Source organism: Pogona vitticeps, chromosome 5 (assembly GCF_051106095.1).
Source record: "Pogona vitticeps strain Pit_001003342236 chromosome 5, PviZW2.1, whole genome shotgun sequence".
NCBI classification, from domain to species: domain Eukaryota; kingdom Metazoa; phylum Chordata; class Lepidosauria; order Squamata; family Agamidae; genus Pogona; species Pogona vitticeps.
Genome location: NC_135787.1, coordinates 196,821,144 through 196,839,751, shown reverse-complemented (window position 1 = coordinate 196,839,751; position 18,608 = coordinate 196,821,144). Strand labels below are relative to the sequence as shown.

Sequence of the window (18,608 nt, the reverse complement as noted above, 5' to 3'; positions counted from 1 at the left end):
AAACGTCAAGGAAGGTATTTCAAAAAACAACAGAAGGGGTGCAAGTAGGTGTGCCGGGGAAACAGCCGGGCCAGGCACTGAAGGTCCCCGTTCTCCTGCCTCCTGCTTCCAACCCAGAAGACACTCCAGGAACGTCCTTCTTCCGAAGCACCGGGTTCGGCAGCCCAGCTTGGCGGCTGCATCCATCGCAGGCGGCTTCTGGCTCCTGCAGAATGGCAGCCGCGGCCCAAGGGAACCGCCGGCGTTCTCCTCCTCATCGCCGCTCCAGGCCAAAGGCTGAGATGCCAGCCCGGCTCCATCTCCAGCTGCCCTCCTTGGGCAAGGCTCCGTTCCGGGGCTCACGAAGGTGATGTCCAGCTGGCCAGGAGGGGAGGGGGCAGCAGGCGCTGCTTCCCCCTCACAAACCGCAGGAGTCCCAGCTGATGCCCTTGCCTCCACCACCTCCTAGGCCAGCATCAGATACAAAGTGCAAAGTGTTGCCATTCTGCATCCATTAAAAACTTTACAAAATAAAACACCTATCAAACAGAGAGTCCCTCTCAACTTGAAAAATATATGAGGCCTCCCAGAGACCATCTGACCAACCAGACCCACCCCCTTCCTCCCCCTTTTGTGATGGCGGCTCCCCCCCTCCCCCTAGGATGCCAGCTACTGGCCTGGCTCCAGAGGAGTGGCAGGCCATGGAGAGGCTCCTGGCGGCACCCTTTTCCCTGAAACAGCACCCGGGGGGGGGGGGCGCAGCATGGACACCGGCAGCAAGAAAGGCCTGCCGCTGACCCTGCAGGCCGCCTTGCTACGGCTCCTGCCCTTCCCACCTCACCAGCCAATGTCTGTGATAAGGCATTATTGCTATGCAAAGGGTGACGAGGTCCCCAGGCCGCTCGGCTTTGCTCAGTCGCCCCCGCGCAGGCAGGTACTGCCTAGTTCCTCAAAGAGCCACCGAGACCAGGAGGCCAGAGCACGTGGGGCCACAGGAGCGCCTCCAGACCGCAAGGGGACTCGGGAAGGGGCAGAGGTTGCAACCGAAGGCAGGCCGGAGGCTTCCACCAGAATGGGCGAAGGCAGAACAACGGTGACACCCCATGGGTGACAACGGACCGATGTGACACGATAACAGCGGAGGAACCTTCTGGTGGGGAATTGGGGGGGCAACCTTGGTGCTTGGCACCTTGCCAGCTGTCTCATCAATGCAGCATCGATTGGAAGTAAAAACAACACGGTCACGAGGGAAGCCTGCCTCCCAGGGTGGCAGTCCAGGCTGGGTCAGGGCACACCGGTGGTCCCCTCCCTCCTCAAGCAGGGCCGTTCAGAAGGGCTTCGGCCCCCGGGAGGAGCTCCTCTTTCCTGCAGAGACAGACAGAGAGAGAGAGAGAGAGAGGTGAAAGGCCTTACTCCCCCCCTCCCCCATGCATGCCTCCATTTCTCTCTGCTCTGCCAAGGGCCATTTACCGGGTCAGCCCCTTCTGGCAAAGTCAGGGGACAGAGAGATTTGTTTGTGGCCTTGAAGCTTCAAGGGGCCGGTGGGCGAGTCCTCCTCCCAGTTTGCAGGCAAGCCTGAACACACCCTCCAAGGGACGAGGTCCTGACTATAGCCACTGCTCAGTTCCCCAGGGCAGCCTCCCCCCTGCCTCTTGATTCGTATGGAAATTCTGCTCTCCTGTTCATTCCCAGGCGGGCGCCCCACAGATTCAGAGAAGGGAAGCACTGGAGGAACAGCCCATCAGCAGCACCAGGAGGAGGAGGAGGAGGAGGTCTGTGGAGGCGCAGCTCCCCACCTGTCCCTCTTGGCTTCGGAGACAGCCGTGGCTACAGCAGCCCCTGGGAGCTCTCCACGCAGCTGGGCAGTCCGGCTCTCCAAGGCCTTCTTCACCGGTTCACTCTCCAGAGCACTGGTCCTCTTGTCGTCGCCAGCCACGGGGTCGCTGCTGCCAAGGGAGAAGCCCCAGGTCAGCGGCCAGCGGAGGGACAGGCGCTGCCAGAGTTCCCAGCAAAATGCAAGGCCCCACTGTGTTCTCCCAGGCCCTCAACACCTATCATCACTCTCCTCCCTGCCCCTTGGTGCCACGTTGGCACCCAACATGATCCTGCTACCCCACAGATGGCTGGTTGGCAGGAAGCACCAAGGGAGGAGGAGATGGGGTGGGGGTGTCCCCCCCCCCAGGCAGGGGTTTGCTCAGGTTCTGGGCAGGTCAGTGGCCAAAGGAGAAACAGGAAGGGTGACAAGCAGGAAGTGGTCTGGATGGTGAGGCTGAAGCTGACAGCACAGAAGGCAAGAGGGGAGACCCGCCAACGTGTGTGTGTGTGTGTGTGTGTGTGTGTGTGTGCGTGCGTGCGTGCGTGCGCGTGTGTTGGACAAAGACAGGCTATGCAGGTGTTCTGGGTCTCCAAGGCTCAGACCAAGGTGGCAGAACCCAAGGGAATGGGCCGACGAGGGGGAAGCGGCTGCCTGGCCAGTCTCCACGCTGCAGCAATCTGCGCTACGGTCAAAGGGCACCCCTGGACCTTGGAAGAACGGGTCGATAGCCCTGCTCTCCCCCCAAAAATATTTTACTTACAACTTGCAAACTGAAAGAAGAGACTAACGTTTCTGACAGGTACCATCAGGCAGTTAGAAAAAAAATTGAAAAATGTTTTGGGAACGCAGGAAACTCAAGAACCGAGGGAGGTGGGAGGGACCTCAATTATGCCAGAACTGCCTCCCAAGCACAACACACACACACACCAGCAGCCAGAAAGGGGCTCTCTGAGCAATAAGAGAATACATTTGTCAAAAGAGAGAGAGAGAGAGCTATATTTATACACATGCACACAAAATGAATAAAATAAGAAACTTGGGGGGGGGGAACCTCTGGGGTGCAACCTGCCCCCCCTCCTGCACAACCCAAGGTGCGCTCATCGCCTCCTTGGCCCCTTTGTAGACTCACAGCCCCTGAGACAGAACTGCTCCTAAATGTCTCCTCTCAAGTGGTGACGAAACAGGTGAGTGACAGGAATGTGAAAAGCCCCTCCCCTGGGGAAAGCCCCCCCCCTCTCCTGCAAGACAAAGGCTGCAAAGGTGCCCACGTGCTTTGGGACTCCTGCTGCTGGAGTCCGGGCTCCACGGGCAGGCCACGGAATCACCTCTTTGCCCCAATGCCAGCGTGCCACCCCCGGGGAGGGAGAGCCATTCCAGCCACAGGGACTCCCACTGTTCCAAGAAGGCAGGAGTCAAGAGCAGGGACTACACGGAAGGCTGGGGAGACCTCCTCCCAGGGAATTCCCCAGGAGGCGGCAAAAGGCGGCCGGAACCGCCCACCAGGGAAGCACGTCTTTCCTGATAACTATATGCAGGAAGTTGCTAGAGAGAAAGGCAGGAAGGTGGGGGGGGGGAGGCGTTCCTTCCCCCTCTCATCTACCCCCCTGAACACACAATCAATCGCCAAGAAACCATGGCCAGGGACAACCCTTAGCCCCCCTCCCCTTTCAGGTGGCGGCAGAAATCATGGCTCTGGTCACAGGACAACAGTTCAAAGCAGGCTTGTCCAACCTGCGGCCCAGGTCAGCTCATAATGTGGCCCAGTGCAATTTTTCATTTTTAAAGAAATCCCATAGTTTCAAGTTACACTGCTGGCGCTTGCGGCCGGAATGTGGCCGGGGCATGTCACAACAGTAGAGGGGGGGAGGCGGAGCTTGTCACTGCACTGTTTGGCTGCACTCGGGTGAAGCTCCTGAGGAATGCCGAAAACCGACCAGCTTGGCACCCTTAGGAGACCAAAAGGGTGGAGGAAGAGCTAGGAGAAGTTCTTCTGGACCGAACGTGGGCATCGGAGGAAGAATTGAGGGGCGGCGGCCTGTCTTTTTTCCCTCTGAAGAGATCCACGAGGCACAAGCTGGAACGGAAGCACCATTTTGGTGACAAAAAGCAGTGAGTACTCCGGAATTTCCGAGGAAAGAGGAGAGCTGATGATTGTAGTTAAAAATGGACAATAATAAATAAAACTTGGAGCCTTTTAAGCTAACGAACTGATAAAAGAGATAAGACCGAAAGAAAGCTTAGAAGCGGCGAATCTTTTGAAGCACGGTCCTATTTTAATGAACTAGCCTAAAAGCGAAACTAACTCTGGCCGGACCGTGCCAAGGTCAGAAAAATAAGACTGTGCCTGGGAATTGCTGATGAACTAAATAATTGTGGACTGATCCTGTTTGACTGTGGCAAAGTACTTGACAGAACTTTTAATAACAGATCGAGTACCGAAGCTTTGAGACGACATGTTATCTTTGTGGGGGGAAAATTCCCCCCCCGCCACATACTTTGTTAAGTGGATTTACAATGTACAATCGACTCTGCTAGATAGACTGTGTATGGGGAGCAGACGACACCTACTGTTGGATGCGGAAAAAGCATTTGATAATCTTGACTGGAATTTTATGATGCACACATTGAAAACACTGCAGGTTGGAGAAAGATTTATGAAACTAATTAAAGCAATATATACGGAGCAAAAGGCAAAAGTAAAAATCAATGGCGAACTATCAAAAGAAATCCAAATACAGAAAGGTACTAGACAGGGGTGTCCACTCTCCCCACTCCTGTTTATTTTGACTCTGGAAATACTAAACGAACAAATTAGAAACAAAAAAGAATTGAAAGGATTAAAAGTGAAAGGTCAAGTCTACAAACTCCAGGCCTTTGCGGATGATTTAGTTATCATATTGGAAGAACCATTGGATTCAATAGAGGACCTGATGACAACGTTAAGAATTTTTGGTGACATGGCAGGAATGAGAATAAACCAAAAGAAGACTAAATTACTTACCAAAAACATGAGAGAACATGAAAGATAAGAGCTAATAGAGAAGACGAACTTTCATGAGGAGAAGAAAATTCGATATTTAGGAATACAAATTACAAAAAAGACAAGTACATTATTCAAAGATAACTACATGAAACTAATGAAGGAGATACAGAACAATTTGGAGAAATGGGACAAATTACAACTATCGTTGTTGGGAAGAATTGCAGCAATTAAAATGACTATTTTACCAAAAATCCTATTCTTATTTCAGTCAATCCCTATAATATTAAAACAGTCATTTTTCAAAGAATTTAATAAGATAATCATGAGATTTATATGGCAAGGTAAAAAACCAAGAATTAAAATTAAGGCAATGCAAGATGCTAAGCAGAGGGGTGGCTTTGGTCTTCCTGACTGGGTTCTGTATTATAGAGCTTGTATTCTAGATTGGATAAAAGAATGGATAACTCTAGAAAATGATAGATTACTTAGCTTGGAGGGACATGATTTGCAATTAGGCTGGCATGCCTATTTATGGTATAAAAAGGACAAAGAACAAAATTTTTTTAATTCACATATGATAAGAAGAGCTTTACTGGGAATGTGGAGAAAAATTGTACAACAAATTTATTACAAAATACCTGTATGGGTGTCACCGTTAGAGGCCTTTATCCAACCCAGTCTTATGACAAAAACAAACTTTTTAAAATATCAAGATCTATTAAAAAAGGATGGTGAACTAAAGTCTAAAGAAGAGCTAGAGTCACAGAATATATATATAGAGTGGTGGCCTAGAGCACAGCTAGAATCTAGATATACAAAAGATAAAATAGAAGGCTTCTACTTAGAGCAAACGATTTTTGACAAACTTTTATTAGGTTCAAAAGAACAAACTGTTAAGAAAATGTATAATTATATGTTGGAAATTAAGATGCAAGATGAAATGGTTAAGGAATGTATGATTAAGTGGGCACAAAATATAGGGCATAACATTGATATTGATCAATGGCTGAAAATATGGCAAAATAATATAAAGCTTACAAGATCGGTGAACTTTAAAGAGAATATATAAAAGATGTTTTATAGATGGCACATGACCCCAGAAAAATTGTCAAAGATGTATACAGATGTATCAAATAAGTGTTGGAAATGTGAATCACAAGTGGGAAGCTATTATCATATGTGGTGGTCATGTGGAGTAGCGAAACAATATTGGAAAAGAGTACATGTAATGTTGGAACAAATATTGCTCTGTAAAGTGCCATTAACCCCAGAACTGTTTTTATTGAGTATGATCCCTGAAAATATAGATAAGTCAAAGAATTATATAGTTATATACATAGTTACGGCAGCTAGAATTTTATATGCTAAAAATTGGAAAAGATCAACGGTACCGAAACAAGAAGATCTTATTGAAAAGATACGGGAAATAGCCGAAATGGACATTTTATCAGAAGTTATGAAGGACTATCCCTTGCAAAAGGCAACAGAAAGATGGGATCTATTTAACAAGTGGACAGAATCAACAGGCAGCTTGTGAACAGTACATATTTAAAGGAGAACTGAATCTAGAAGGCAGAAAAGAGTAAATAGAATAATTTAAAATCTTGATATGGCAATAGGTACAGAATGGATGAAAGTATGTTATTGTCCCCCCTCTTCCTCATCAATCCCAATTCCCTTTTCCTTTTTGTTATCCCTTATAAAAAATAAAAATGCAAAAAAAAAAAAAAAAACAACAGTAGAGGGGGAAAGAGGGAAGGAAGGAAGGAGTGGGAGGGGAGGGGAGAGGGGGGCTGCGTGACTGCACTGCGCCATCCCCGTCAATAGGTGGACCCCCTCCTGGCCCCATAAAGCCGCCGGAGTCGAAGCTGGCAGCCTCTGCTGTCTGAAATCGCAGCTGCCGGTAAGCGCGCTTGGAGTGGGGCTGCAGAGGACGGCTAGGGCTGCCCCCCCATGTGGCCCAAACCAAATGTATGTGCGGCCCAAACCAAATTTTCATCTTCTAATGTGGCCGAGGGAAGGTGAAAGGTTGGACACCCCTGGTTTAAAGCATCAGATGAAATAAGAGACCGCCCCTGATGTCTCAAAACAACAGCTTCATTGCCCCAGAAACAGACAGCCGCTCCCCTCAGGCGCCAGACCCACGAGCCAGGTCACTCTTGCAGGATGACTCAAAGCCGCTGCCTGCATCATAGGATCCCCTGCTTTCCTCCCCCCCCCCAATGGGAAGGGCATTTCCTGACAACCTCCCAGAGGCCCGAAGGTGCCCCTCCTGGGCCTTGCGTCTCCAGGTGAGCCCTGATCTCTCTCTCTCTCTCTCTCTCTCTCTCTCTCACACACACACACACACACAGCTAGCGGTGTCAATCTCAAGGGTTCCGTCAAGCCCCTGGAACCACCTACCCAAAGCCAAACGCCCACGCTTGCGCCAAAAGCAGGGGTCCTCTCCTCCAGGGACAGACTCTTGAGTGTGAAGCCAAATTACTAGGCAGGGAGCCTGGCCTCCCCCAACAGGGTGGCCCTGCCCAAGGTCTCGGTCCAGGGATCCTTTGGGGCCCCATCCGGGTTAAGGTGACCACAAACAGACCAAGAAGACGGGACGACTGAAATCCACCCAAGTGCAAATCCTGCTAGTGCTCTTGACAGCAACTGGCAACGTGGGCTTTCAGAGAACACCCCCCCCCCCGGGCTTCCCCATAGGATATTGCCCCCTCTCAATCACACTCATCATCCACAACAGAGACCCAACACGGGGGCCACGACCTGCACCAGACCCAGAATGCCCCTCCTGTCGAGTAGCAGGTGACACACAAGGCAGGCACCAGACGTGGCTTCAACATCGGCCTTGGTGGCATAGACCCATTTCCGCTGCCCACCCGACAGGAAACCTGCTAGCCGAGGCCATCTGCAGCCTGGCGGCTCCGTGCCTCAGCTAAGGGGCCACTGCCACGTGACCTGCACAGCATTTTCTACAAGTGGGACAGTTTCTTCTTCCTGCCTGACCTCGCGAGGTGGCGATCCTCGGGGGGCTCTGTGTGGGGGTCCAGAGCAACCCTCTCCCCACAGAGCCACCGGAGGCCTGGCGCTACCTTGAGCCCCTGCACTGTGTCCACCTGCCCGCCCACCCACCCGCCCGCCCAGAGACCCAGCTGAGGTTCAGGCTGGCTTCTGATGGCCCCTCCAATTCCTCCCCTCAACCCCGTCCCGCCCTGCCCAAGCCAGCGCCTTCGTACCTGGTGAACACGGCCTTCTCGTGCTTGGTGTCCACCGTCAAGCTGACAGTCTCCTGGCTCGAATCGGCACTGAGGGCTTCCGTGACCGCCGTTGCTTTGTCCTCCTCCTCCTCACTATCCGAGCCACCAGAGGAGCTGCTGTCGGAGGCCACCAGGGGCGCCTTCCGTGCCACACAGACGTTCCAGACGCAAGGGGAGGTGGCGCTGGCTGCGTGGAGAGAAAGCACACATTACCCACCAAGCACGCTCCCCAGGCTGGTTGGCTGGCTGGCTGGGCTCCTGCCACCACCGGGCATGCAGCAGGCAGGCCAACATGCCCGAGGCGCTCAGGCAGAGGCCCCTGACCCCCGACCTGGAAGGCTGCTGGAGAACAAGCCGGGTCTTCCCGGCAAGGCAGCGGAGCCTCCATTTCACAAGCAGCCTCTCATCGGCCACCGGCTTCCTCTTTGCTGGACACCTCCAGCAGGCCTCCCAAATGGCACTTCGTTTTTCTTTTTAAAGGCACCTTTCCCCTGCTCATCTTGCCAATTTTTCAAGTGTCTGCTTCCTGAAGATGACCCAACCCCCTGGCCATAATGCTGGCTTCAGCTGACAGCCAAGCCATGAGACACTGTGCTCTCCCCCACCTTATGTATAAGGTGGGGGAGAGCACTTATGTATAAGGTGGGGGAGAGCACACTGTGCCTCGTGGTGCAGTGGTTAAAATGCTGTACTGCAGCTAAAACTGTGCTCACGACCTGGGGTTCAAATCCCAGGTAGCCGGCTCAAGGTTGACCCAGCCTTCTATCCTTCCGAGGTCGGTAAAATGAGTACCCAGCTTGCTTGGGGGGGGGGGGCAATGTGTAGTCTGTATAATTAAATTATAAACCGCCCGGAGAGTGCTTGTAGCGCTATGGGGCGGTATATAAGTCCAATAAATAAATAAATAAATAAATAAAACGGGGTGGCATTCTTATCATCCCCATGGAGACCCCCACCCTAGTTTCCCCCAAACATTCACCCACAGGAACAGGAGAATCCGGCCTCTAGACAGGGCACAGTGGTTGATAGATAGCGGGCAAGGATGAGGTTCTGATATAACATATACAAAGTACTGGCTTTACAATTTAAGACAACACATGCTATTTGATTCACGTGTGCTTGGCATTCATAATCAGCATTTTACACAAGCCGCCTAGAGTGGTCCATCGGTCCAGATAGGCGGGGTACATATCTTGTACCTGTAATTGAAATATGATTTCACGTATCTGTACCTTATACGCATTTTGTATAGCCAATGCATTTTTGTATCCTCATTTCATCTCAAAGTAACTGTCTCTTCCCGTTTGGCGCTCACAGAAACATTCCCAAGGCCAACTCAGAATAACATTCACAGCGCTTCAGGTGGCTGTAACATGTTTCAAAATACACAATGGTTCACACATTCACAAACGTGGCAGCCACTAACCCTGGGATGCAATCTGGATATTTTTTTCTCACGTCTACCATGGCCAGTGGGATGGCCCAGTGGGCACACATGGGGTTCAGGAGGCCAATGAGGGGATGCTGTGCTTTGTTGTCCTTTGTAAGAAGCTTATAAAATGCTTTACCAATGTATGATGAGGACCTCCGATCCGCCTTTAGGACAGGGTCAAGTTCTATGTTTAATAAATTGGCTTACATAGACTGAATATGCACTGTCTTTTATCTGTTTTTTCTGCCGGAGAATTGAAACCTAAAATTGGATGGTAACATGGTGGGCGGGAAGGGGACGCAGGAAACGTCCGGCTGCTTGTCCTGGGACCCAACTGCCTTCCGCCAGCCTGGCCCTAAAAAGGAACATGCCCAGAAATCTCGGATGTGGCAGGTGGGACAGCAAGTGGCCTGTCGCTTCCCTCTCCTCGCCGTCACATGGACAGGGTCCGAAGGGGGCCCCCCTCCTCTGGTCACTTACCGTTCTTCTCTTGACTTGGCCTGGCCTTTCCTTCCAAGTCACTCCCCTCGGTGTCCACGGGCGAACTGCAACGGGGACCGGCTTCCGAGCTGGAAGGGAAAAGAGGCTGAAGAGGCTCTCCCCCCCCCATCCAAGGGGCCCTTCTCTGCACGAGGCTGCAGAGTTTGGTTGCCCACAGGAGTGCACAAAGGAGTGCACACTGGACCAGGCCACCTGAGCTGAGACGCGGCACTCTCATCCACACAAAGTTGCACAGCCGCCTAGAGTGGTCTTAATCGACTAGATAGGTGGGATATAAATAAAATAAAATAAATAAATAAATAAATAAATTTTAATGAACGCCACAGGAAGGGTCTGCTACACTCATGCACACCCCCGCCAGAGCCCCCATCCGTGGCCGGAAGCAATCCTTAGTCCTAATATGTTGTAATACGCAATCTGTAACATGTCCTTTCTCTTCAATGAACAAACTTGGAAGGAACCTCATGTGTTCCCTATAGTCAATCACCCTTATAAATGTAGCTTTGTTTCACCCTCAAACACACACACACCCTCCCTCGGACGGTGCTATACTACATGCAAGGCATAACCTTTGAGTTTGCCTATCGTTTGGCGTTACATGGAATGCTGTTGCATATGTTGCTCAATTGTATATGGTATGTATTATAATTTTTAGATGTTTTGTTTATTTCTTAGGGATCCCCGTGTACCTTTTCCAAAGAGGCTTAGTAAAGTATATATTTGAAACAATGTATCTCGGTGTCTGGCAACCTCCTTTATGAATTTCACAACATAATAAAGAGTAGACAACCCAGCAAGAGGCGGGCTGGAGGGAAATGTCTTCCTCCTGCTAGGCTGGAGGAGGGAGTCTCCACGGGGAACACCCTTTGGGCACAGTGCCAGGTGGGAGCAAGAAAGAAAAGAACCCCCATCCCACCCCCAGAGCAACCTGGCCCTGCTTCCACATGCTCTCCCCCCCCCCCCAGCTGCTCTCATCTCTCCCAACACAGGCACTCCAGGACAAAAGTGGGAGGCAGGTTACTGGCCAACGTCCTCGGCAGTAACTCCCAGGACACCGACAGCAACTGAAAAAACCAGAAAGATCCCAAACCGCAGCTGCTGGTCTCGCCGCAGCTTTTTCAGTACAAGGGAAGCCTGGGAGAAGCGGGGGGGGGGGAGGAGATATGCCCCAGAGGGAAAGTAAAGGAAGAGACTGCAGTGGGGAAGGAAAGGGAAGGTCAGAGCCAGAAGCCGCTTGTCAACGAGAGGCCCCTTCCAGGCAACGGGTGCCTGCCATCCTCCCGACCACAGGGGCGCACACACACAGGACCTGGAGGGCCCCGGCTCTCCCACGCCTTCCTTCTCCAAAGAAGCAGCCGAGGGGACCCAGCTGGGCCTTGCCACAGCCGTTTGGCCCCATCGCCACAGGCCTCCCGCAGTCTCTATAGAGCTCCTGTTTACATGTCTCCACGCGATCCGGAAAGGCCCCGCGGCGACTTCTGTCACGACCCAGGCGCCGGGATCTCTGCTGACAACAGAGCGACCTCTGTGAGCTGCCTGTCCTCTAGTGCCAGCAGTGAAGCCCTCGCAGACTGCTCTAAGCGGCTTCCTCCAAACAACGGGAGACGAGAGGGAAAAACAACGCCCGGGGAGAGGGCGCTCTCCCTCTTCCAATGGCCAGGACCCACACAGACAGGCTCATCAGCCCACCATCAACCGGGCCCACTTCTGAGGCTGGGCTCCGGGGGTGGGTGGGTGGTGGGGGCGGGGGCGGTAAAAGGACGCCCACCCCGGGAGCCTCCCGAGCACAAAAGAGTCCTGACGGAGGACCACCCGAGGGGCAGGTGGGCCAGAGCCAAGGGGGCAGGTCGCGCCCCCTCTCGGCTGTGCCCCAGGCGCCCGTCACGGCTCAGGGGCCCACCCCACTGACCAGCAGAAGGGCTGGAAGTCGGTGAACTTGGCCCAGCCTCTCTCTTCCGGAGCCTTCAGGTCGTCGGCGGCCGAATCCCACACGCTGGACCCGACGTCCATGGCCACGCAGGAGGCAGGGGGCGAGGAGCTCACGGGTTCAAACGCGGCTGTCCAACCAGATCCTGCCAAGAGGAAAAGGACCCCGTGGCTCTCTCACTCGACGGCAGCCGGGGGGGGGGGGGGGGGGGGAGGCAGCCCCTTGGCTTCAATGGCAACCCCAAACTCCGCCCCACCCAGAGGAAGGCCCCACTTTGCGACTACAAAGGGTGGAGGGAAGGCTTCAAACCTCCACCACCACCAAGCTAGGCTTTTGGGCCCAGCATCTTCCTCTCAGTTTTGCCTTTGCCTGCTTCTTTTTAAATTATTTTTATTTTTTTGTGGCGGCCTGCCCCTCGGAAGGACAAGGGCCTCTTGACCTTTGCCCTCCTGATGGGAGTCTCCTCATGCTTTTGGGAACCGAATCCTCAAAGATGATGGTGGGGGGGTGGGGGGGGAGGGGGGCCCACCAAGGCAAGGCAGCAGCCATCCTGTCTTGAGGTGCAGGTACAGGGACAGCCGGAAAGCCAAGCCCGGAGACTTCAGAGCCAGGCCAAGCTCTTCCCAGAAGATGGAAGAGGAGAAGGGGCTCCTCGTAAAGGGGGTGCACTGCATGGGAGGGGGAGGGGGGAGTCGGCAGTGATGGAAATCAATACCCGGAGGGCAGAAGCCTCTCCTCCATTTGCAACCGGCAGACAAGCTGAGCTCAACTTAACAGGACCATCCACCCTCCAGGGAAAAGGGGGGCCCGCCCCACCCCGCCCCGAGCAGGGCACCCGCAGGCCCCAGGCCCCCCGTTCGTGGGGAGCCACGGGTGGCCAAGCTGGCAGAGTCCCCATTACCTTCGGGAGAGGAGCCGGTGCCCTCACTCTCCGGCAGGCCGCCCCTGTCCTCAGCAAGGAGAGCAGGAGGAGGCCCAGCAGCCGGTCTGGCTTCCTCTTCCCCAGAGTCCGCGCTGCCATCGGGGTCTCCGTTTTCTACGCTGCTCCTGGCCGAACCCTCCAAAGTGGGAGAGACCCCGAACCTGAAGAACAGAATCATGAAGAGGACACACGCTGAGGAGGGGCCCTTGCACCTTCCCTCCTGGCCAGACATTTTCCGGGGGGGGGGGGAGGGAACTCTGCTAAGTGTCACGAGTGGCCAATGCCCTTCTTAACCCTGAGGCTGCCGAGACAGGATGGCTTCTCCAGGCGGGGGCAAGCGAATCCCCTACATCTGCCCGGCTTCCCGCACCAGCTGTGGGGCACGGGGAACAAGGCAGTAACCTCTCCCCACACGAGCCTCCAGAGGAGGAGACCCAGACAGGAGCTGTTCTGCAAACCTCGCCCAGCAGCACAGACTCCAAGGACAGCCAGCCACCCTGCTGGGCAACATGGCACCGGGGGGGGGGGGGGGAGAGAGAGAGAGCGGTGGCAGCTCTGCACCTCAGGACATTTGTGAAAGGGTGGCAGGTGCCCCCAGGCCCACTTGCTCTCCTGGTGAAGATGGCCAGGAAGCTCAGGAGCCTCGTGGTGCAGTGGTTCAACTGCAGTCCTGCAGCCAAGACTCTTCAATCCCAGGGAGCTGGGAGGAGGTCCATTTGCCCTTCCATCCTTCTGAGATCAGCAAATTGCGGACCCAGATCACAGGGGCCAGAATGTGTAGCCTGCCCTTTGAATTGCAAACCATCCAGAGAGTGCTTTAAGTGCGACAAGGAGGTCTAGAAGAAGCACCTGTTGCTTTTTTGCTTGGCTTTAAGCCCGACGGCAGAAACCAGTTCCCTGGCCGAATGAACTGCCTTGCCGGCGGAAGGGTAGTTGGTGCGCCTAAGCCCACCTACCCGCAGTCCTGGCCCCACTGTAGCCCTCCTGCGGCCACTCCCGCCTGGCAGGATGTACCACCCACTTCTTTCTTGTACCCTTGAAGGAGAGGCAACGCGAGGCGCCCTACAGCTGACGGATGGGCAAAAGGAGGCGCCTGGCCCACGGCCGCCTTACCGTGTCCTGGACTTGGCTTGCACTGCGTAGCTGACTTCTTTCTCTTCCCAGATGTCTTCTTCCTCCTCCTCCTCCTCCTCCCCATTGTCGTCAAACTGCTGGATTCGTTCACTGCAGCAGGCTTCAAACAGGGATGCGTTGGGCTATGAGAAAAGTCAACACAGGGATTAGGGTTGACGTCAGGGGATCCGACGAGAAGGATCAGCCACGACAGCTCGGTGTGGACAGGCACTTCCTGGGCCACCTGCCTGGGCCAGCAGAGGCACTTCTTCAGCCCAGGCAGGTAAAGAAACCTGATGGCTGTCCTCAAGCACTGACGGGTGCACGCACCTGCAGGATGGCTCCTGGGCTCCCAAGGGGAGAGAGGGGACACCAACCTCCCAGGGCCATCCGACACACCCTCCTCCCTCCTTTGATCCAAGGGAGAACATTCCTGACTCCCTCTGTAGCAATTCTTCTCTAGCCCACAGGGTTGAGAGCCAGGCCTCCCGGCTGGAAAAGGAGGAAGATCTCCCATGGGTGTGGCACTCCAAGGCTGCCACACCCAGAAGAACATGTGGGCAATCATCACTGCCCTCACACTTCTTAAGGCGCCTGGTGGACCTCGTTCAGCTCCTCTGCCTGCCAGAGCTGGCTTCCAAAGTTGTCACGTCACCTGCTGCTTCTGTAGGAATTCTCTCTGTATCCTGGCCCACTGCGGGAGACGGTGCTGCTTCCTGTCCTCAACACAGCCCTGCGCGACTCTGGGGGCTTCACTGGCAACCTCACGGACAGGCGGCCATCAGGAGAACCCCCCGCCCCCGCCCCGGGAAGTCAGTCACCCCAGCCTTGGCAGTGGCAGCAGTCCCCGGGGTGTGTGTGTGCAGAATGCCCTCCTTCTTGGTGTCAAGAGATACCTGCTTGGGGCCTCAGGATTTAGGGACAATGCACCCCCAGTACCTAAGAGAGCCCGGTGCTGCTCCCATCTTGTTTGGGGCGTTGAGAGAAGAATGGGCAAGGACTCCCACGGGGTGCCTCTTCCAGTGATCTGCAGCTACTTACGCTGTCATCATCCGCGTCCACCGTGAAGCTGATCTCTGCAATCCTATCGAAAGGCGCGCTGGAAGACACAAGCGGCAGGCCCTTGAAGGCTAGGAGAAGCGGGCTTGGGGGGGCTGCTCAGGGAAGCCTCCCCTCCCCGTGACCTGTAGCAGAAGCAGCAGCAGCAGGCGTCTCCCTCCCTCGACCCAGATGTGAAAAGGCTTTCCTTACACCTATGTCCTTCTCAAGGGGTCACACGAGTCCCCCTTGCTCCCCACACTCAGCTCCCCCCCCCCGGGAGACCTACGACAGACTGACCGCACGCGATTGGCTCACGGCCCCCACATCAGCCGTGCCACTCCTGTGGGTCCAAGTCCCCGCTGCCTGCCATGGGCCACCTCCCTGGGCAAGCAGGGCCAGAAGCAACACCTGCAGGCCGCCCCCCTGGACGCAGGCCTTCCCCAGCAACCGGGGCTTCAGAGAGACCCGAGGCTGGGCTGCCTCCGGAGCACCTCCCCCCCCCCCAAGAGGGAGCAGGAAGGGCTCACTTGATGTTGTCATCATGGTCAGCAAACTCTTCATCATTGAAGCCAAACTGATCCACAAAGTTGGCCGTCATCTGCTGGATCTGATACTCTGAGAAGGCCTAGGAGGAGAGGAAGCGAGGCTGTACCACGGTCCTAGCCCTGCCAGGGGTCGCCGGCCAAGCCCCCCCCCACTCCGGCCCCCCCACAGAGAGCTCAGCCCCAAAAGTCAGTCCTCTTCACACATATGCCCTCCCATTCCATTTTTAAATGGATAAAAAACAGAAGAAATGTACAAGTAACAAAACTAAAACACAAACTCAGTAGTATCGCCGTGCCACAGACAGTGAACATTTCCCACCGGTGCCACCTTCACCCTTGCCCCGCTGTTTCATGCCACCTCAAAGCACTAGTGTCTACACAGCCCTCCTGGACCGGGAGCTGCTCCTTCCGTCGTCTCCCAGGGGGCCCAGGAATCTGGCAAGGGAGCTGTCCTCCAGGGCCCCTTCCAGGGGAGAGCAGGGAGGCAGAACACCCCAAGGGGCTTCTTCCTTTTGCAGAAGGTCTCTCCCTTCCGCCGGCACAGAATAAGACACACCAAGGACCAGCACGTCTCCCTCACCTCAGAACGGCAGACAAACACCCGCTGAGACCCTCTCCCCTCGCTGGCCAAAGAAAGAAAGAAAGAGCAGCTGCCCAATCCAAAGGGCCAAACGGGGCTGGCCCTCGGTCAGAAGAGTCTCAACCCATCCCCTTCATCCCCCCCTGCCCTCAGAAAAACCAATCCCCTGGAGACCGCCCATGCCGGAAGGGCTCTCGGCCTTGGAGCGCCCTGGGTGGGGTTACCTGCTGGAGAGAGAGCTCGTTGGGGAAGGCAGCCTCGGGGTCCTCGTCCTCGCTGGAGGAGTGCAGGTGGTGGGTGCTCACCTGGGAGAGGAGAGGAGAAGGGAAGAGAAGAGAGGCGGTGGGCATCAGCAGCCAGGAGAGCCGCCGCCGCCACCTGCCCCGGGAAGGGAGCCTGCCTCTCTGCGGCTCAGAGCACCCACCCACCCAGAAGAGCGGTTCCAAAGACGGCCGCCAAGGGCGGGGGGGGGGGGGGAACCGGCCATCACCCTGGGCAGCCTCACCAAGTCTACGGTGTTCCTTCGGTTGGCCTCGGTCAGGGTCTCCTCCACAAAGCTCTCCCACCGCCCCTGGCAATCCTCAGGGAGCCCTGTGGAAAAGCAGACCGAGAGCTCAGCGCCAAGACTGCCAAGGCAGGAAGCATCCCTGAGAGGAGTCCACCTGGTGCCTACCTCCCCCGCCCCCCCCCACTTGCACGGCTACTCCTGAAGTGGACTACAACCCCACCTGACCCCATGGGAGGCAGGAACCTCCTTCAGCCTGAGGAGGATGTGATGAGTAGGCTTTGCGGAGGTGGCCGGCTGGCAAGTGAAGGGAAGGACAGAGCCTAGCTGGCTTTTGGCGACAGCCCTGCTCAGGTCCTGCATCCCTTGCACCCTTTTGCAATCCTGTTCTACTGTGGGGAGACATCGCCTAGATAGACACAGCTATCGGGAAGAAATGGTCAAATCTCTGGGCAAGTTGACCACTCAAACCAGCTGCAATCTAGACTGGACTGGAAGTTGTGTCAAGGTTTGATACCTCATCTGTTTATCTGTTTAAAAGAGTGTTAGAACAGTTATGGGGTGGGTGGATTTAAACTGCCCTAAAAGCACAGTAGTTTTAAACTTGTAGCAAAACCAGTCCAACAAGTAAGGTCACTGAAAGAATAATACCGTATTTTTTGCTCCATAAGACGCACCTCCCCCCCCCCAAATGTGGGGGGAAGTCTGTGCGTTTTATGGAATGAAGGCGGTGATTTTGCCCGCACTGGCCCCGTGAGCCTTCCCGGACCTTTGCGCCGCTCCAACCACCCCCCACGGGGCCAGCGCGGGCGAAATCGCCACCTTCTGGGACTCTTTTGAGGCTTGGGAAGCTTCAGAAGAGTCCCAGAAGGTGTCGATTTCGCCCCCTCTGACCCCCGGGGGGGCAGGGCGAGTCTCTAAAGGGTCCTAGGGTGTGTTCCATAAGACGGACCTCTCCATAAGGCTCACTAATTTTTAGGAGAAGAAAACAGATTTTTTTGCAGTTTTCTTCTCCTAAAAATTTGGTGCGTCTTATGGAGCAAAAAATATGGTAGTTCTTTGGCAACTACCTATTTCGCTTTGCAATATAATGTATACAAGAGAGATATGGAAACTGTAAACACTGACATCTGATGGATAACTGCTAGAAACACGAAGGTTTTTATTCAGAACAAACAACATTTGATAAGTTGTTTTTAGGTTCAAAAGATAAAATAGTTAAGAAAATATATAATTATCTGTTAGAAATCAAAATGCAAGATGAAATGGTTAAAGAATGTATGATTAAGTGGCCACAAAACATAGGGCATAATATTGATATTGATCAATGGTTGAAAATATGGCAAAATAATATAAAGCTTACAAGATCGGTTAATTTTAAAGAGAATATATAAAAGATGTTTTACAGGTGGCATGACTCCAGAAAAATTGTCAAAGATGCATACAGATGTATCAAATGTGTGTTGGAAATGTGAAGCACATGTGGGAAGCTATTACCATATGTGGTGGTCATGTAAAGCAGCGAAACAGTATTGGAAAAGAGTACTGTACATGCTGTGCTGCAACAAATATTGCTTTGTAAGGTTCCACTAACCCCAGATCTGTTTTTATTGCGTATGATACCTGATAACATAGATAAGGAAAAGAAGTATATAGTTATATACATAGTCACTGCAGCTAGAATCCTTTATGCCAAAAATTGGAAAAATCCGACAGTACCGAAACAAGAAGATCTTATAGAGATGATACGGGAAACAGCGGAAATGGACATTTTATCAGAAGTGATGAAGGACTGTCCTCTACAAAAGGCAACTGAAAGATGGGACTTATTCTACAAATGGTTTGAGTCATTAGACATCACTTGAAGAACATGCATTAGAATGAGAACTTAAATCTGGAAGGCAAAAAATAGCAAAAAGAGCAATTTGGAATGTTGATATGGCAATATGTATAGAGTGGATATTAGTCGTATGTCATTGTTTCTCCCCTTCCCTTTAACCTCAATCCCTT

General features: G+C 53.6%; 1 protein-coding gene across 4 annotated transcripts in view; it reads right to left on the bottom strand.

Annotated features, from left to right (window-relative positions):
* The window catches only part of PPP6R2 (protein phosphatase 6 regulatory subunit 2), a 53,475-nt gene continuing 34,867 nt past the window's right edge, over nucleotides 1-18,608 (bottom strand). For 2 of the 4 annotated variants that reach the window (XM_078376788.1, XM_073002333.2), the window contains exons 14-24: nucleotides 16,599-16,684; nucleotides 16,318-16,398; nucleotides 15,496-15,593; nucleotides 14,969-15,026; nucleotides 13,928-14,070; nucleotides 12,794-12,975; nucleotides 11,875-12,037; nucleotides 9,945-10,033; nucleotides 8,012-8,219; nucleotides 1,776-1,925; nucleotides 1-1,344 (exon numbers count right to left, since the gene is read on the bottom strand). In XM_078376788.1, coding sequence (XP_078232914.1) covers nucleotides 1,293-1,344; nucleotides 1,776-1,925; nucleotides 8,012-8,219; nucleotides 9,945-10,033; nucleotides 11,875-12,037; nucleotides 12,794-12,975; nucleotides 13,928-14,070; nucleotides 14,969-15,026; nucleotides 15,496-15,593; nucleotides 16,318-16,398; nucleotides 16,599-16,684 — 1,310 coding nt within the window. In that variant the 3' untranslated portion in view covers nucleotides 1-1,292. Of the gene's footprint in view, nucleotides 1,345-1,775; nucleotides 1,926-8,011; nucleotides 8,220-9,525; nucleotides 9,820-9,944; nucleotides 10,034-11,874; nucleotides 12,038-12,793; nucleotides 12,976-13,927; nucleotides 14,071-14,968; nucleotides 15,027-15,495; nucleotides 15,594-16,317; nucleotides 16,399-16,598; nucleotides 16,685-18,608 lie in introns of those variants that run through there. The other 2 variants (XM_078376787.1, XM_078376789.1) reach the window with 2 other exon arrangements.